The sequence below is a fragment of the Dermacentor variabilis genome, unplaced genomic scaffold (genome assembly GCF_050947875.1).
Source record: "Dermacentor variabilis isolate Ectoservices unplaced genomic scaffold, ASM5094787v1 scaffold_14, whole genome shotgun sequence".
In the NCBI taxonomy this organism is placed as follows: Eukaryota; Metazoa; Arthropoda; class Arachnida; order Ixodida; family Ixodidae; genus Dermacentor; species Dermacentor variabilis.
In genome coordinates this window covers 7,498,267-7,517,346 of record NW_027460302.1, presented here as the reverse complement: position 1 = coordinate 7,517,346, position 19,080 = coordinate 7,498,267, and the positions used below count along the sequence as shown (strand labels likewise).

Genomic DNA, 19,080 nt, shown 5'->3' with positions numbered 1-19,080 from the left:
CGACTGAAATCTTTGCAATGGGGGAGTCAACTTTGAAAAGCCACCTGGAGACCTTGAATCACGTATCTAACTCAGCAGCTGCTTAGTAGCCATATTCCATTCTCATCGAAAAGCAGCTGGGATTTAACCCTCAACCTTGAACTTTCATGGTAAAGAGAGCGCAACTTTAGCACGTGCAAACAGAAGAAAAGACAAGCACGAACACTGACTCACAACTGAAGATTTTATTTAAATACAGCGCATGTCCCATGGTTGCTTCACCATTCATCTTCAATGTTTTGTTAGCACTGCACAAACTTCAGAACGAATGTGCGTCAATTTGCTCGGTGCTGTCGGATGGTGCAGGGAGGAGAGCAAGATGCCTCCACGGCTCCCTCCGCCACCTCCTGGTGCACAGCCACCCCCAGAAGCGGGCCAAATCTTGCTACTGGTCAAGCAGGATGGAGGGCCAACCGGTGGGGGTCGTCTCCTGCTGCCTAGGCCTGTGCCTCATCCTCCTCCCCAGCAGGTAGTACCTCGGCTGGGGCCCACTCGAGGCCCGCTTGATTTGCCTGTTCACAGTGTGCTGCACCCTGCCTCTCGTTTCGGCTGTGTGGCACCCTCTGAACCACGCGGGTAGTTTGTGCAGACAAGGTGAAGAGTTGGTTCGCAAATATTCTGCACCCTCCCTACTGACAGTGCCGACTTTGTGCAAACGTGCAGGTGCGAAGCAGCAGCGCAACAATCAATGTTGCGTTGCGCTGGTGTGAGCACCATTGAAATTCCACTTACATGTGTGTGCTGTGTCCACACAGCATAGGGTGTTTTCTTACACCTCAGAAACTAGCGATACGTGTGATTTGGGACCTCCCAAACTAAACATAAGGCCTGCAGCCTCTTGTCATTCATTTTGAGCGTCACATTGTGTTAGCACCACTGAAGTAGAGCTGCACAGTTCATGGTCTTCTCATGCACCATTGTGAGCTGGTTCTCATGTTGCAAGCGAATCAAACAGACCTGTCTGTCTGTTTCTCTGTCTGTGGTGAAAATAAAATATGTAAAGCCTTCGGTGAGTCACACTCGCTGTATGGTCATTCAGAAAGCCATAGTTTATAGTTCATAGTTTAGTTCAGTACTTTGCATATAACCTCAATCATGCCAGCTTGCATTTGGCTGCTCCTCATCAATGAAGTGCAGAGTGGTGCCTTTATCCAACTTTTCTTCACGTAATAGGCGCTTTGATTTCACTGCCATAAGTACATTTTCTAAAGGGCATTGTGACACCACAGGAATGCTTGGATGTGGAACATCCCTTGACCTAGAACATGGGCTGGTTAGTTTTGCATTATAACTGAGGTTTGTCAGCGCAAAATGTTGGGCAGAGTCAAACAGAAAACAGACGGAAATGCTATTTAATGACAGGTGACCGCTCAATGATATTGACATGTGCACTTGTTTATCTTTATTGGGTGACCACATTTCACTGCCTATCAAATGTTGTCGCACAGCACAGGATGTGCCTTCATGTATTGGAAGTTTCCCACATGTTATTGATGGTTTTCTCCGCTGTCTGTTGTGACCGAACCTTGCGTAATCTGATTTAATGTATGCATGACACGAATGGTGTAGAACTTTCTGGAAGACACGAGGGCACCAGCGATTACTCTAGAACCTTCAATGACTGATGTATAAAAGCCGACACGCTTGACCCACTGATCAGATTTTCGGCGATCACTGACTGTTCACCGCTATCATTGTGCTTTGATTGTAGCCTGTTTTTGAGGACACAGGTTCACCCTATAAAACACAAGTTTCGACATTCACAGTTTTCTGCCTTCTTCATTGGCACTACCGCATGACAATATTTACTTTAGTACATATATCTGTGTATGTGCCATATATTGCCAATTATAAGTCAACCCCCCAACTTGCAACCCCTTCTAGGCAAAAAGAAGTTGACTCCAAGCACAGCCTCAAGCTGTGGCCCTAGCTCACCAATAACAGGGTGTCTACCAACCGGGAAAACCGGGAATTCTCAGGGATTTCGAGTAGTCTGGAAAAAGTCAGGGAGAACTCAGGGGATGTGGGCCTCTATCAGGGAAAATTAGCGGCAATTTTATTGGAAGGGTCGAAAGTCGCGGTAATGCTGGCTCGAGCAACAGACAGGAATCGCAATGAATCGTCTTTGACGCCCTGTCGTCGGCTGGATGAGTTGCCAGTGTGCAGTCAACGACCGACTTTCCGTATTTCCGATAATTTGGACGGCTTCGCGGCACCGCCACGTGCCCCATTGAGTCAATTACGTATCAGAACGTGTGAAATTTCGGACGCAAGAACCCTTCGCCGTCCGGACGTTTTGCCGTGACCGCAGGTCCGAAACGGCAATAATCAAAGGCACCACCGCTGCCGTTTTGATTAAAGCCCCTCCATACACGTTTCCGCCGACCAGGTGACCAGGTGCATCTACGCGCCACCGCCGACCAAGCGGCGGTGGCGCGTAGATGCAGGGGCTTTAGTTTTGATTACTTCGCCACCTCGAACCGGCACTCTCGCACGCAGATCCGCTGGCAGCCGTTGCCACCACTGCGGCAACGCTAGGCCTAGCTGCTTCGACGTTCGCTATGAAGCTTGTTGCCGTTGGGTGCCGAATTTTTTATTGAAAGAATTAGCTGCTGTCAGCAATGGCACGGACTCCGCTTTTGTGGTCCTCGCGATTGGCTTAGAAACTTAGAGAACACAGTGCGTTGCATAATGCCGGCTCCCGAAAGTCAGCTTCGCCTCTGCACAGAAATGTTACATGGTGAAGCATACGCAAATGTATTGCAGTGAAGCATAAGCGTGGGAAGGGGCTATTGCCATGGAAAACAGCATGTATTCCTTAATTATACACACGTGCACCCGGTATTTCCTGTCACAGTACGAGCGCCGATATGCCCAATATGTGTACCGACAGGCCTTCAGAACGTTTTCGAACGTGCCTGTGGCGGTTTGAGCCCCTAAGGGCAGTAAATGACACGCATTTATTTTTTTCCAACTGGCCGATTTTTCGAACGTTTTCGTGACCCCTAGGGAGTTCTAAAAATCGGCCGTGGACTGTGCAACTGACCAAGATGCTTCAAATGGTCCTTGGGGCGAACGAGTGGCAGAAGGAGGACAAGAACAGATGTGATGTACGCATTGAGGAATAAACGGGAAAGGAAGCTTGCTGCCGCCGTTTTGAAGGAGCTTGAGCTCAAAAAACAAAGTTTTGGCTGATGCCGAGATGCAGGTGCCCCGCATCCAAACCAAAATAAACTCTTTAAAGCAGTGAAACACAACACTCAGGTGTCGTGCACGGGCTGAGAGTATGCCAGGACAGTTGAGGTTGACATACGAGCGGTTGAGAGAGAATCTCAATTGTGACAGAGTTCGGGCCTCATACCACTGAGCTTGCTATCAGTTGATAGAAATAGCTCATATTCGAATATATTTGCTTCTATGTGCATCTCCTTTTTATTCGTATTTGTGAATGTCCGACTTATTTGCAATTCTTTTCGAAGACACTTTATTTGCTGTGCATTTTACTAACCCCTGCCTTCTATTCTCTTTTTGAATAACATAAACACTACTCCTTAGTATTCAAATTGGATTAAGTCGCTTTTTAATTTTTTTCATGTGCTTACTCGAGAGTGACAGCATCAGGCGGTATGGTTTCAGCCCGTTTTGACATAAAACATAGTTCTGCATCACTCGGGGAAATGGGCAAAGGCACTCAAGGAAAACCTGGAAAACTCGGGGAATTTGGAAATGTCAACTCGGTAGACACCCTGAATAAGTTTTTCAGAAGAGTGAGTCATGCAAAGAAACATTTATTTGTCCTTGAGACATCGCTTACGACTCTGCCATCATGTGAACTACTGCTGCTACTCACCGTCGGAAGCAGTGCTGGCAGTACAGAGATGCTGCACATGGGAAGCACTGCATGGACTATCTAGGTTAGCTGTCCATACCGTAAGGCATCGTTGACCCATTGTGCCACTTTGCTCAAAGAAGCACACTTCAGCCACTCTGTCGGTGTCTTCAGGTTTTCCTGTTGGAGCCATTCGTTGTAGAACTGAATGGCTTTGAATGGCTTCTTCACCACCACATCCAGCGGCTGAAGAATAAGTGTCAGTCCGCCTGGGATGATGACCAGCTCACATCCAGAGTCCACTATCGCTTTCCTAACTCCATCTGTGATGTGGCCACGGAAGGAGTCCAGGATGAGCATGCTGCAGGGCTTCAGCAGTGTACCCGCACACCTGCACCACACGAGGCGAAATTATTCGAGGACAGTTTCATCATTAAAAAACCCCTTTTCGTTCACCTTCACAATAACTTTTGGTGGAGACCTTTTCTTTCGTTGCAACATTGTTTTCCCACTCTGCTTAGAGGATCACTTGCAGCTTGAAAGCAGTGCTGTACCGCTGCCGAGGTGCTTGTGGCATCTTGGTGTCCGTCGGGCAGCGATACTAATTGCACACACCACTGTTTGCAAGCGAAGTGAAATGTAGAAATGGTGAACAGGCATGCAAAGGGTGCAAAAACACGTGAAGATGCTTGTGGGCGCATGTGATTGGTCACGTGGTTTAGTTCCCTGTGAAGTTTTGCCAGCTACCCGCCGTGGTTGCTCAGTGCCTATGGTGTTGGGCTGCTGAGCACGAGGAGGTTGCGGTATCGAATCCCGGCCACGGCGGCCACATTTTGATGGAGGCGAAATGCGAAAACACCCATGTACTTAGATTAGGTGCATGTTAAAGAACCCCAGGAACCTCAAAATTTCCGGAGTCCTCTACTACAGCATGCCTCATAATCAGAAAGGGGTTTTGGTATGTAAAACCCCACAATTTTTACGGCGCTGCCAGCTTTTCCGTGAAACGCTCACAGTTAGTCAGCAAAGCATTTATAGTGTATGAAAACAAAACTTTAGAGCATATCGTAAGATAAATTCCTCTTCTGTAAGCAGCTCTCTTTGGCACCATGTCTGATAGCTATTGCGGAATTATGCGTGCACGGCGTGTGATGCTACCTGCAGTTCGATGGAAACTACTTTCGACCCCTCACATAAGTCGACTTTACGATTCTGCATATAGGTCGACTGAGCCTATAAACCCAACGGCAGACTCCTGAGAAGCACCGCCAGTTTCAAGCAGCCTGATCGTGGCACAATCACCTCCGCCAGGAAGGGAGGAGTGCCCTTTCGCATGCGGAAAGCTCCGACTTCGTTTTGGGCTTTCTGCGAGCCTCCTTTCTTTTTCCCTCACATTCCCTGCCCTCTCCTCATTCGTTTTTCTTCCCCCTCTTCGCATCGCTCAACCGCCGGCCGCCTTTGTCCCTTCCTTGCCTCCCATTGTGCTTTTTCTCGGCAGCACCTGCTCCTCTCACTAGATGCATTCGCATATATGGCCAACAGTGTTTTTTGCACTGTGCCAAGCTCACTGTCTTCGTACAGTGCTAAGAGCACTGTAGGCTGCATACTTTAACGCATCCATTGCTGAGGCTCATGAAAGTGAAACTATCTCCAAAAATGTTCACCCGAGAGTACCACCCTAGTGCGTACGGAAAATGTAAAAGCATGTGCAAAGATCGAATTGATTAGCCACTGAATGGCATGCAGATCAAATCGGGTATGCATATGCATACCTGCAGTTCATACCTTTGTTTATGCTTGAGCAAACAATACTTCTCACGTGTCTGTCATTGGGTTTCCAGTTTCACGCAGGTCGTTGTATCAACCTGTTCGATCTTCAAATTTCTGGTAGGCCCGCAGCCAGCTAGACGGCAGCGGGCTAATTTTAGCACCGATAGGAAATCACGTAGCCTTAGATCTCGAGACAACCCGAAGCTGCCTAAAGGTTGCTGTAACATAGCCATGGCGTGCTCGCAATAACGCCAGACCAGTGAAGCCTCAGCGTAGTCAGTAGAACAAAATGAACGTTTATTCAAAGGTGTAGAGTGTATTTATAAGTAGCCGAGTGGCAGGAAGATAGAAAGGAGCACGTGTTAGTAGAGATAGTCCGAACCCGAAGGATCGCCAGATGAGGCGATAAAAGGTGCGCGCACTTCGAAAATGCGTTAAGTTGCAACATTCCTTCCTCCTCAGAAATGAAAGCGTTGCACTGGCTTGCGTTCTCTCGTTGAGCGTCTCAGAGTTTGTTGGGCGACACCTGTATGCAACGGGGCCACTGGAATATCTGGTGCCGCAAAGTCTGGAGAACGGGTGCCATTTGGAATGCGCCGAGCGGTTATGCCTTCATCCGGATTCACCGTTTCTGGATGCTGTAGTTGTGTTGCTTGGTCCGGCTCACTGCGATGTGTGGTGGTTGTAGTTACTGTCGGTTTGACGCCTGGTACTTCCTGTCGAGGGCGGACCTGGTCCACGTGCCGCTGGATGACTCCGTCTGATGTTTCCACGGTCACCATTCTCGCTCCCGACGTCGCCTTCACATGCCCGGGCGTCCACTTGCTCCCCACACCGTAATTGCGGGTATACACTTCACTTGCAGGTAGCGGCAGCCAGTCATCTTGGTCCTCTTTTGGCCCTGCAAGTGCTGGAGGAAAGCATGTGTCCAAGCGTGAGCGTATTTGATAGCCCAAAAGGAGCTCTGCTGGGGATTTACCCGATTTTCGCGGAGTCCTCCGGTAGTTAAATAGCAACCGTACTAGGTTCTCTTCCAGTTTTCCTTTCGTCATTTTTCGAAGACCATCTTTTATCGTTCGCACTGCCCTTTCCGCCGCACCATTAGACTGGGGATGGTATGGAGCGCATCGAAGGTGCACAATGTTGTTGTTTGCCACGAACAACGCGAAGTCTTGACTGGCAAATGGGGTCCCGTTGTCAGAAACGATCGTGCGCGGTATTCCAAACCTGCTGAAAATGCCACGCAGACAGTCAATGGTAGTCTGCGTTGAGGCATGTGACAAAGGTATTGCTTCGAGCCATTTGGTGTGTGCGTCGACTACTACGAGTATCATTTTTCCGCAGATCGGACCCGCGTAGTCAATGTGAATACGGGACCACCTTTCGCCTGTTTCAGGCCAGTTAACGACGGGAGCTGCAGTTGGCATCGGCAGATTTTGCACACAGTACTGGCATTGTGCAGACACGTCTTCAATATTTTTATCGAGGCCTGGCCACCAGAACAAAGAACGAGCGACAGATTTCATTGCCGGTGAACCCTGGTGAGTTTCATGTAGAAGATGCAGCACTCGCTCCCTAGCTTCGGTCGGTATTATGACCCTATTACCCCAGTACACCAGTTCATGTGCTACGGATAATTCGAGCTTGCGGTCAAAAAACGGCAGTACGGCCCGGGCCATTCCGTTTGCGTTTCTGGGCCACCCATGTAATATGTACCGTTTGACCTCGACCAGGACAGGGTCAAAAGCCGTTAATGCTTTCAGCTCACGCGTTGTTATGGTGCCATTGTTCAGCTGGTTTAGCGACAGCACATATTCGGGCGGCTCACCGTCATTCTCAGATTCCGAAGATCTTTGCGGAAGTCGGCTGAGGGCGTCAGCGTTCAGCATCTGTCGTCCTGGTGCATACTGTAGCCGGTAGCGGTAGGCCCCCAGGTGGAGTGCCCAACGTTGTATCCGTGCGGCGGCCATTGTGGGCGTCTGCTTGTCCGATTTCAGCAGGCCCAGCAATGGCTGGTGGTCAGTCACTAAGGTAAATTCCCGACCTAGAAGGTAGTCGCGGAATTTCGTGACGCCGAATACCAGTGCCAGTGCCTCTCGCTCGAGCTGCGAATAGTTGCGCTCCGCCTGCGTTAATGTTCGCGAGCGGAACCCAATGGGCCTGTGAACGTTACCGGTCGTGTGAAACAAGACAGCTCCCACACCGTACGGAGACGCGTCACACTCAAGTTTAAGTTCCTTCGAAGGGTCGAAATGAACTAGAACCTTGGCTGTTTTAAGGCTTTGCTTGGCAAGATCAAACGCGTGCTCTTGCGGCTGTTTCCATTGCCAGCATGCGTTCTTTTCAAGCAGTTGATACAATGGGCCAAGTGTGGTTGACATGTTCGGCAGAAACCGCGCGTAAAAAGTAATCATACCCAAGAATGAACGAAGCTCACTGACATTACAGGGGCTCGGTGCCTTCATGATAGGGTCAAGGTTTTTTTCTGTCGGATGAAGCCCATCACGATCGATCCGATGGCCTAGATAAGTTACTGCTGGGCTGCGCAAGTTGCATTTATCGAACCTTAGCTTTACACCGCGCTCTCGGAAGCGCTGTAAGACGTTTTTCAGCCTTTCGCCGCCGTCACTCGCTTTTTCGGAAATGAGCACATCGTCAAGATAAGCCTGTGCTCCTGGAAGGCCAGCCAATACCTCATCCATTTTCCTTTGGAATATTGCGGGCGCTGAGGCTATACCGAAAGGAAGTCGATTGTAGCAAAATAGCCCTTTTGGCGTATTAATGACGCAAACTTTCTTCGCGTTATCGTTTAGCGCCACTTGATTGTATGCATCCCGTAAATCCAAAGTGCTGAAATAGTCCCCATCGTGTAATCGGGCAAACATATCCTCAATGATTGGCAATGGGTATTGCTCAGTTGCACACGCTGGATTTACTGTGGCCTTGAAATCGCCGCAGATTCTTACTGCGCCGTCTTTCTTAAGCACTACGACTATGGGCGTTGCCCATTCAGAGTGTGCCACCGGCGACAGCACGCCCACAGAAACTAAACGGTCTAGCTCGAGTGACACTCGCTCGCGTAGCGCGTATGGAATGGGTCTGGCCTTGCAGAACTTGGGTACGGCGCCTTCCTTCATGTGCAGGCTGGCTGGAGGACCCTTGATTAGCCCCAGTTCCTCGGAGAACACGTCGTTGTAGTCATTGAATATGCTGTTCACGCTGGATTCGCTCGAGTCATTTGTTGCCGCCGAGTTCTCTACAAAACTAACCACTGGAGCACCTGCACTGTTCAGCCGCTGGATTAAATCGCGACCGCAGAGGCTTGGTCCCGCACAGCCCAAGACTGTCAGCGCACACTCCACTGTCACCCCATTATGGCCATTACAACTTGAATGCCGGGACAACTGGCCGGGATGAATGTAAACACACTACTGGGATGCATATTTTCATTTTTCCAATGGCACGGCTTGCTTTTTCAAGGGCACAGCTTGCTCTTTGAATAGCACAACAAACACCCTCCGACACGTCTGGCTCCATGGCACAAAATCTTGCGAAAGTGGTTGCCTCCTGCTTGAAGATATCTGCTCGCAGTGATCGCGTTGCCTACCGACGTTGATGAGTTGGCATTCTGTCATCATAATTGACAAGACTGGAACAAGCAGGATCAGCACAGGGTACCTATCTATCAGCACAGGGTACCTATTTATTAGCTTCGTGCCGACCTGCTTGGACTGTGATTTCAGAAAGTCGTCTCAGCTGATGGTGCCTCTTTTATGGCCCCTGTGGTGAAGAAACTGGAGCTGCAACTCGCACTGTCAGCTATACAATATCTATCATGATCAAGAGCAATAATCGAACATATAAGTGTGATTGTGTAGACTGGCTGGCCGTTACTGAGTCAGTGCATTTTATTCACATCGACGGTCTAGTTAGACCACGTTACGCTTTCAATGCCATACATGCACCCAAACATCCGACACAGCGAAGGCTGGCTAAATGTGACTGACCATCTTCGCTAACTACAGGAATGTGAGATACCATCGCATGAGGATTAGAGATATGAGAAGGGATGCCACCAGAAAAAACTAAACTCGAAATGCACAGCAACGTGTGCGAATGAGCGTCTGCAATCTCCGAGACGCAGATAGCATGCATGAGTGCACCACGTGCTGTTCAAAGGGACACGAGGAAAACTGGACACAACAACAAAGCACTAACATGCTAACATAAATTAAGCTCTCTGCCTCTCATATTGCACCATCTCACAGGGCAGAACAAGCTTTATTAAAGATAATGCCAGATGCAATGAAAACTGAAGGTCATTACCGTAGCCAGTTGGCTGAGCGAGGTAAATGTCCTCATGCACCATGCTGAAATCCATCGAGTCTCTACAAAAGTGGAGGCGAGCACTCGTTGCCTCCTTCTGTCATCTGCTAGTCAGGGAATTTCCAGAGAGCTGCCAGACCAAACCCATCCTGGCCGGTTTTGCCAGCTCGGGGGTAAGCAGAAACCCTCCAGCCCGAGAAACGTGAATGTGTTAGATGTGCGTTGCGCGATGGGTGAAGCAACCCAACAAAATTGGAGGGGCTCTGGCTGGCTCTGTCAACCCATGAGCAAGCAGATGTGTAAAATCAATGAGGCACACTGCTAGCTGCCACCTCGGAAGGTGCCGCAGATGCTACCGTGCTTGTACCTACGTTCACGGATGTGTTGCATAGCATGGCTCATATTCAGGGATTCGTCTGTGCAGGTGACGACGCCATAGGCGATGTTCCTGTGGGTTTTGTTCTGCTTGAAAGACAGCTCTTGCTGCGTGGCTTAAAGTCTATAAGAAATTGGCCGATTTTTCATCAGTGAGTAGATGACAGAAAAACCATTTTAGCATGCTGGCGAGCGCTGATTGTCTCCAATAAAGTATGATTAGCATCTGCAATCTAGTGCCATATTTACCTGCATAGTGATCATACTCGCTTAATGATCGACTTTTTGTCGTCAGAATTCATTTTCTTTTGTTTCCCACATAATGATCACACCCTAAACGTGCTGCAGCAATATGTCATGTGCCAAGTCTAGGATGATGATTGTGCTTACCATCTGTCGAATGCTAAGCGAACGAATCTTTAAGACTTACCAAGCGGTCTGCATGCACCAAACAGATTCTTAAAGGGAAGCTGAAAGGTTTTCCAGAAAAAATGAGTGAACATGTGTACATAATGGTTTTAAACCCTCCGAATACGAATACCGTATCGAAATTGAGCGAAAGAAAGCGCAAATATATTTTATTTCGACGAAAAGTGCAGCAGCGGACACGCCCAGCAGCGCGTCTCGTTTCCGCCTGTGATTGGTCGGGCGCCTCGTGACATCAACTCTAGTGAGCGACCGCTGCCGCTACACATGAAGCGCGGTGCCAGGTAGTTTGGTGCTGTAATGGAAAATTAAGAGGAAATGGAAAATTTAGAGAGACTGCGTTTTTCTGAAAAGTTCGGCGTTACTCCCTACCGATTGCGAAGAGCCGGCCTCTCGAAGAAGCAAACGATGCTGGTGCGAGCAGTGCTTTCGACGCGAACGAAAGCGAAGTCTTGGCATCTCCTCGTGTTGGAAATGCTCTTTGGTGACTATGTTTTTTGCAAAGCGATCTAGTCATCTCGCCGATCTTTCGCCGATCTAGTGCTCGTTTCCGGTCAAACAACTGTAGTGTTGTGTTCCTGCATGCCTCCTCGTGGAACGTAAGCGGGGATGCGATCGTCGGCATTTGTGCGCTGTCCAAAGCTGTCGGCAATCTACAAAGACGGTTTAAACGTGTGAAAAGCTTCCCGGTTCATGCAGTACGTGTAGTGACCTTCATCTGTGCGCCATCCGCACACTACTCGTAACCGAAGTCGTAAGGCGGCGACTTCCGTCGGCTACGTGAGACGGTCGGTTTCTCGCTGTGTGCGAGAGAAGGGGGGAGCGTAGCGTCCTGGCGTGCGCCGGCTTTCCAGCACATGCAAGCGCACGTTGACTACCACTCTACATACACGCAGACGCACCAACAAGGGAATGCAGGGTCGATCGAAGCAGATTACGATGGCACGCACGCAGAAACAAGCACGGTCAGGCACGGTCGTGCAGGCTGCGAAGGAACAAAACACTAGAGTTGACGTCACAACACCGCGGTTTCCGGTCTCCGCTCGCATCGTCAGCGTCAGCAGCAGCGCGCGGCATTCGACGGGGGGCGGAGCTACAGCGCAACTTTAACTGACGATTACGTCGCTCCTAATTGAAAAAAAAAAAAACCAAATTTTACCTACATGGTTTATAAGGTTCCCGCATCCGTATATGAGCGTCTTATTGAATTCGACAGACTCTTCAGCTTCCCTTTAAGCAGATGCCCCATTTCATTCCTTTCATCACATTCTGCACTTCAAAGAAGAAGAAAATCTACAACAAAAAAGGCGTCTTTCGATTCCTCTCGTCTGCACTCGTTGGCACGTAACAAATTGCGAGCGGCAACGACCGTAGCCATGTTTACATTGATACTTCAGAAGTCTACCCTATCCGTACACCAGCGCTTGTAACACAGCTAAGATATTCGCCGACCCTTAGCGGAAACATGCTGTATTAGGAATGTAGGGAAGACAAATACCGCAGTTTTCGCAGCATGCCCGCCATGTGTTTCTGTGTCACTGGCAGCGGAGCATGCCCATTTCCTGTTTGTGTCCCCTCAAAGTGGACATGGCTGCGTTAGTGCCACAAACTTGCCGATATTAACGATATTATTCATTACTGATATGGAAGAAACTGTTTCAATGCACGTAATGTAATCGTGAGAAGGAAAAAAAATCATGTTCGGTGCGTACGACTTGCTTCATTGCCTGCCACTTTTGTTTTGATGTCCCGCACTGTTACAGCGGCAGCTGCCTGTTTGTTGACCTGTTGTCATCCCACAGCAAATGCGGGATGAAAAAAAATTTTTATCCGGAAAATTTACCCCACGTAATATCCACACCCCTAAATTTGCAACAACTAAAAAAAAAGTCCAATCATTATGCGAGTAATTATGGTATTCTTTTTGCATTTGCATTTTGGTGATTTCGGTTTCTGAGTATCTCACAGTATTAGCCTAAAGCTTAAATTGAAGCTCCTTGCAACTATTTTGCAGAAAGCCGGTATATTTGCATAATTTTTGTTGGTCGGATTATACTGCTCCAGGATTATGCAACATTTTCATGTGGTCCTGAGAAAATTGTATAATTGGAGTTACACTGTTCACCTATAGCCCCTTCAAGCTCAAATTAAGAATTACAACAACAAATTCTGAATTACATCGGATTATAGTTCTATAACGTACTGCAACACATTGCAATCATTAAAATTAATTTTATTTCTGGCCCCTCGAAAAATTAGGTTGAGTGCGCAATTGTGCACGAGGTGCCTCAATGGCAATCTTAAGCTTTTGACTAAAAGTAAGGCTTCCTGGTTAGGAATCGTCTGTTTCCAGAAATTCGCTTATGAAATCAAACGTTTTTTGGAAACATTTGAATGCTACAACACAGGATTTCTCATTTTGGTATGAAATTCATAAAAGCAGTCATTTGGAGCAGACAATCAAAGAAAAACTTCTCACTTGCAGCAGCAAACTCTGGACCTCCAATTGCATTCGTGGTTCTTTCATCGTTGAGCGAAGTTTCTAGCGATGTGCCTTAGCCATTGGTTGATGCCATCATACCTTCTGGAGTTTTTGGGCATTGCATAAATGTTTGTGAACTTGGCTAGCTTAGTGAACATTGCTTCTGTAAATACTTCAGAGAGTACTGAAGAGGCTCCAGCGGAGCTGTCGCTTCTTGGTGATCAAATGTGCAATCGCTGCTTGTAGGCATAAAATCCTCATTATCAATCCACTTCTGATTTCTGTTTGCGTTTAGGTTGGGGTGGCAGGGGCTCTTTGTCCTCACCAGCAGTACCTGTTGCCAGTCATTCGCTCTCTTGAGACTGTGCTCGGGCATAATTACATGGGGGGGGGGGGGAGGGGTGAAACACAAGATTTAGAGAAATAATAGCATTACTACAGAATTTTTTAGAAATGGACACTTGCCTTTACTTCATCTTATGCACCTCATTGTCCGAGAGGTCCCCATCCGACACATTTCCTTAGTCAATTTTTAATAAAAATTGCTCAGCTGATGACACTGTTACTTTAATTATTGTGCGGGAGTGATCTTTGAGACCTACAAGACACAAAACACGCTCTACAAATCAGTACAATGTACATAAGTTGCATAAGCTAACTCCGTATGCTTACCAAGACTGCAGGCATTGAGGCGTACTGTGCATGTTTGTGCGTGCATATATCTTTTCCTTTGTAACACGAGACAAGCTCCAGTTAAGCTAAATTAAATATCAGCAAATGTCAGACCCCAAAATGAGCAATTTACATTAAAAATCATTTGCTATTAAACACATGTGATGGCAAAATTAAGAGATTTGTGAGGGGTACTCACGTGCCGACCTGTAGAATGTGGAAACGCACATCTCGAATGGCTTTTTGTGCTTGAGCTTTGCAATCCTATAGTGAGATGGCGCTAGTGGTTCACTTGCGATGTGTCTACAAAACTGCCGAGAGCCACTCAATTCCCCAAGTGGCACTTGACTTGCACCACCAGGTGATTCAATCTTCCATGCACAAATGTGGACACCACGGCTGAAGGGGATGTAGCCTTCTGGAAACCTTGCCTGCTAGAGTGGCTAGGCTGGTGAGGCTGTGTGCACCATTCACGGTAGTCTGGTCAGGCAAGACATCATTGACGGACTCTACGGAGTGTGCTGAGGTGTTGAGAATACAAACGTTTATTTATTTACAATGTATACATCTTCATAAGTCCAGTGAGAGTGTTGTGTGGGAGTCTGCTCATGTCTTTTGAAGGCTTCTTGCTTCGCACATCTCTAGACAATGTAGCCCACACTTAGCTCTTTAAGGACAATACGTAAAAACATCTGAAGGAAATGTTTATTTTTTGCCAAAATGTGCGTAATACACTAAGATTAAGGATATTGAGCTAAAAGAAAAGGTTATTTCACAGGAACTTTTTCAGCAATAGGTTTGTTTCATGTGGGCAACACCAGGCAAAACATGGCAAGCGGGCTTCACCCCAAGTCACCTGTGGCTTTGTGTGTAATTTGTGCAGACAGTTGCAGACCATGCTTTGAGGGACAGTGCATTCGTTGAGCACGCGTCATCTCTTGTCAAAAACGCCTATTTTTGGTCCGCTGAGGGAGATTTTTCAGCAATAACCATAACCCACAATTTTATATTACGGTATTTAACCGATTATAACGTGCGGCTTTCTTCTTGTAAAGAAAATTGGGCCGAAATTTGTCTGCGCGCTGCAGTCAAATTCAAAACCAAAAACCGCTTTCGCATGCTTTGCCGCATGACATGGATGTATTGTGGCGATGCGGACTACAAAAACCTCGTGGCGAAGTTGACTCTGGGTAACTGGATGTCATTGTGCAACAGCTAAAAAATTGGGTGTGTCACATTTCTACTTTGTTTAGGATCTTTACTGTAATTTATACATTATTTTACTACTTTGGACACATATAAAGTGGGCTCACGTTTGATTAGGGGGCGTGTTAGCATTGGGCAAGTACTGTCAAATGAATCAATGGCGTGTTTTAGCATTTTTTCTGCATCTTGTTTAACTCAACCCACTGAATAATTCAATCAATTTTATCGGTCCCATCAGGGTTGAGCTAATGGAAATTGGGCTGTATTAGTGACGCTAGATTGTATGCTATAGCCTCTGATGATGAATTGCATGGCGCGGTTCTGAATTTCTTCAAGGTTATGGATTAGATAAGCCTGGTTATGTGACCAAATAGGGACAGAATATTCAAGTTCTCGTCTGCAGTTTGTCCATTGTCCCTGTCCAGGCTCCGGTCGGCCACTGTTGCTCGAGCTGTCTTGAATAGCGTCCCCCGGAAAGGATGAACGACGCTGGTATCGCCTCATCTTGGCGTTACCACTCTGTCAATTTGCCATCTTTGAAAAATCGCAAGTGACCCTTCATTCAGGCCTTGTGAGGAAGTTGCCTCCTCTTTGCCCAGTAATGAAATTTGCAGTGAAGTCACTACAACGCCCTGGTAATTCCTGCCAATAATCAGGGTAGCATCTCATCCGGTTAACCTCCTTGCCTTTCCCATCCTGTTTATCTCTCTCTTTCTCCCCCCTGCCAATAATCTCCTGTGCAGCACAGAGCTGAAAGATTTCAAAGGAGTGATAATGCACACCTCCCTCTCTAGGGTTGCTTTTATAATGATTCACATTGGGCTAACTGATGATGCAGCCCAACAGAAAGCTATTCAAATGAAAGCAGTTTGGTATGTTACAAGCCCTTTGCATTATGTCTTGACAACCATCCACGCATTAAACGAATACCTAACCTCCTTGTGCCAGCTAGACTATTGTAACCAAAGTGGGAGATATTTACATTCGTGCACCATAGATCCACTCGGATAAACTAGTGCTGTGCCATGTCATCTGCTAGCAAAAAATTGCAAGACACATCACAAACACTGAAACATGCTGAAACCTTGCCAGTTGGAACATGGCATTAGAAAAAGGGTGTGTATTTATTTTTGCTTCTATTGACAGTTGCCTTTGTAAGTCTGTAATGTGTCTAAAACTATTCGACACTTCTTTATTGATTGTAATAATGCCATTTTGTCCCGACGTGTCCTCTACAAAAATTTCCAGGAAAAGCTTCACGTAAATTCTCACAGTAGCCACTATCTTGTCAGTGCCATGTGACGACATGCTATTTGGTACCTTTTTACTGATAGGCCTGTATAGCCCATGGAAAACTTGTATGCTAGGTTGAAATGCAAAAAGAATAATTCCCTCATTTACAGTCCATTTCACTCAGATGATTATGCACCTGAACGACATTTAGGTTCAAAGTGTATGTCAGCCGGTTTGGTATACACTTTTGATTAGGTGCTTTACATGTCATTTTTAGTTAGTCTGATGAAAGGCGTTGCTTTGTATGGCGTTAATTTTCTTGCTTGTGCTCATTGTCCTGTCATTGGCTATGACCATCTGGTGCTCGCAGTATTGTAAATAGTTTCTGTACATACATTATTTTATTCATTGTAATAAATAATACCACGAGAGACAAAGAATGAGTTTGCATGTGCATGTGGAGGCTAAACGGCTTTGGGATGGCTTAGGTATGGATTGCCACATTTGCTGAGCAGGTGTAGTGACGGTGCCTGCCATAGGTTAGTGGTAAAACTTGTTAGGAAGAAGACACAGTTACAATATCTTTCTGCACGCTTCAAGATTAGAAAGACGAGCATTGACTTCAAGGCATGAAATACTGAAATAGAATTAATAATTTAATATTGTGCTGTTTCAAAAGATGTACACTTACTGCTTCATCATTCAGTGCATGCCTCCAACAGTGTTGCACCTTTCTACAGCAGGTCCTCCTGCATGTCGGTGAGCCAAGCACCATGTTCATGGCCGCAGACTGCCCAGCCATGCAGACTGCGGTGCCTGCAGAAGTCGCCACCACACGTATGCTGCCTCCTTTTTTGAGCGACACTCAACATGCTGTAGTTTGCAGTGCTGCTAGCAGAGCTGTGAATGTGGTTCTCGCGTGTTCCCTGATGGGCAGCTGACATTAACTCTCCCCGTACCGTAGGAAGCAATAAACATTTTACCAAGTTATCCGAAACTCTGAAGCACAGGCAGCCAAAATTTATATCAAGCATTGAAACAACTCGTAATATAGCGACGCACTGGGCATCTTTGATTATTAGTCCCTGACAGTCCTGGACTGCTTCGGACTGCTGTGCCACATTTATTCTTGCTCAGACAGCTTTGGAAGCTCCGCCCACGAGTCCAAGAGCTGCCAGAATTGCGTTTGTTTTTCACGGACGGGAACACACAGACTCTCTGAGCTGTCAGCAGATTTTTGCTTGGACCAGGGCAAACAGCTAGCACACGATAGCTATCTGAAAAAAATGGTGTAGTGTTTGCCGCCATGTTGTGAAAGATACTGTGTGCTTTTGGGTACTATGTGCATTCCAGACGGCAAATATTGTGTACCCAGCTATCGCATTTGCTACATCGATGCTTTTTGTGCCATCATTCTTCATGTTTCTTTAAGAGACAAGCAGAGTGGCCAGGTGGACAAGCTTGTTTTTCTTGGTGCATTTTGTTAAGGGGGGGACATGGCAATGAAAACTCTTTTTTTTATTTATGAGAATAAATTGGTGAAATTTGACATGCAGGTGTGATCTGTTGTGCTGATGTCATAACTGAAATTAGTTTTGTGCCTATTATAGTTTTTCGAGTTACAACAATTGACAGCCCCTAATGGTCATCCTCAAATTAATTAATTAATTAATTACACATAAGTTTGCCAAGATTTTCACGTTCGTATGTTCACAAAGGCCCATTCCGTGCAGTAAAGCTATTGGTTCATTTTTTAAATGCCGAAATGAGCATAAAAATATTTTTTTAGCTTTCCTATGCAAATTGTTTTACAACTTTTGCAAAAGACCCATTATAAATTTTTTTTATGAGGTGCAGTTAAAAATGGACAGTTTTGTTGCACTCATCAATGTTTCAGGATCTAAGTGCAAAAGACTGAATTATTTTGTCTTCATTCGTTGTGAGATGGCACTGGGATGACTGAAAGCAACTGCACAATTACATGTTGTAAACATCGAAATCTTTACTTTGAACGCCTAAAACCCGCCAGGGATGTAGTCCTTTGCCTGTGAAGACACATTTTTTTTACATGTTCATGTAGTTTTTCGCTTTCTTGCAGCAGTTTCATGCACTTTAGTTGCCTTTTTGATCATCGTGCATCCATCCATTGTGCAGAGGTAGATGACACCACATTCGTAATGTCCGCTCTTGTCTCTCATTGTGCAACCTCTTTATTAGCGAGAGTTGGAGCTAAAATCCGCAGTCGAATATTTGATGCGAAAACCTCTGCTCCACCAATGTCGCGTTGCCGTCACGATCACACGCGGATGCACCATCACCATCGCTCGCGGCCGCGCCTTCACCATTGCTTGTGGACGCGCCTTCACCATCACTCGCAGACGTGCCGTGGTTGCTCAGTGGCTATGGTGTTGGGCTGCTGAGCACGAGGTCACGGGATTGAATCTCAGCCACAGTGGCTGCATTCCAATAGGGGCGAAATGCGGAAACACCTGTGTAAGTGCATGATAAAAACCCCAGGTGGCCAAATTTCCAGAGTCCTCCACTGTGGCGTGCCTCATAATCAGAAAGCGGTCTTGGCATCTAAAATCCAATAATTTTTTATTTTTATCACTCGCGGACATGCCTTCACCATTGCTCGCGGATGCGCCTTCACCATCGCTCGAGGACGCGCCGTCGCCATCGCTCGCGGACGGGCCTTCACCATCGCTTGTGGACGCGCCAT

General features: G+C 46.8%; 1 protein-coding gene across 2 annotated transcripts in view; it reads left to right on the top strand.

Moving 5' to 3' along the window:
- Window positions 1-19,080, top strand: part of LOC142567830 (uncharacterized) — a 91,225-nt gene that overhangs the window by 28,638 nt on the left and 43,507 nt on the right. Inside the window, exons 2-3 of one of the 2 annotated variants that reach the window (XM_075677982.1) lie at window positions 346-508; window positions 17,102-17,195. In XM_075677982.1, the coding sequence (XP_075534097.1) occupies window positions 346-508; window positions 17,102-17,195 (257 nt within the window). Of the gene's footprint in view, window positions 1-345; window positions 509-17,098; window positions 17,196-19,080 lie in introns of both variants that reach the window. The other variant, XM_075677981.1, reaches the window with a different exon arrangement.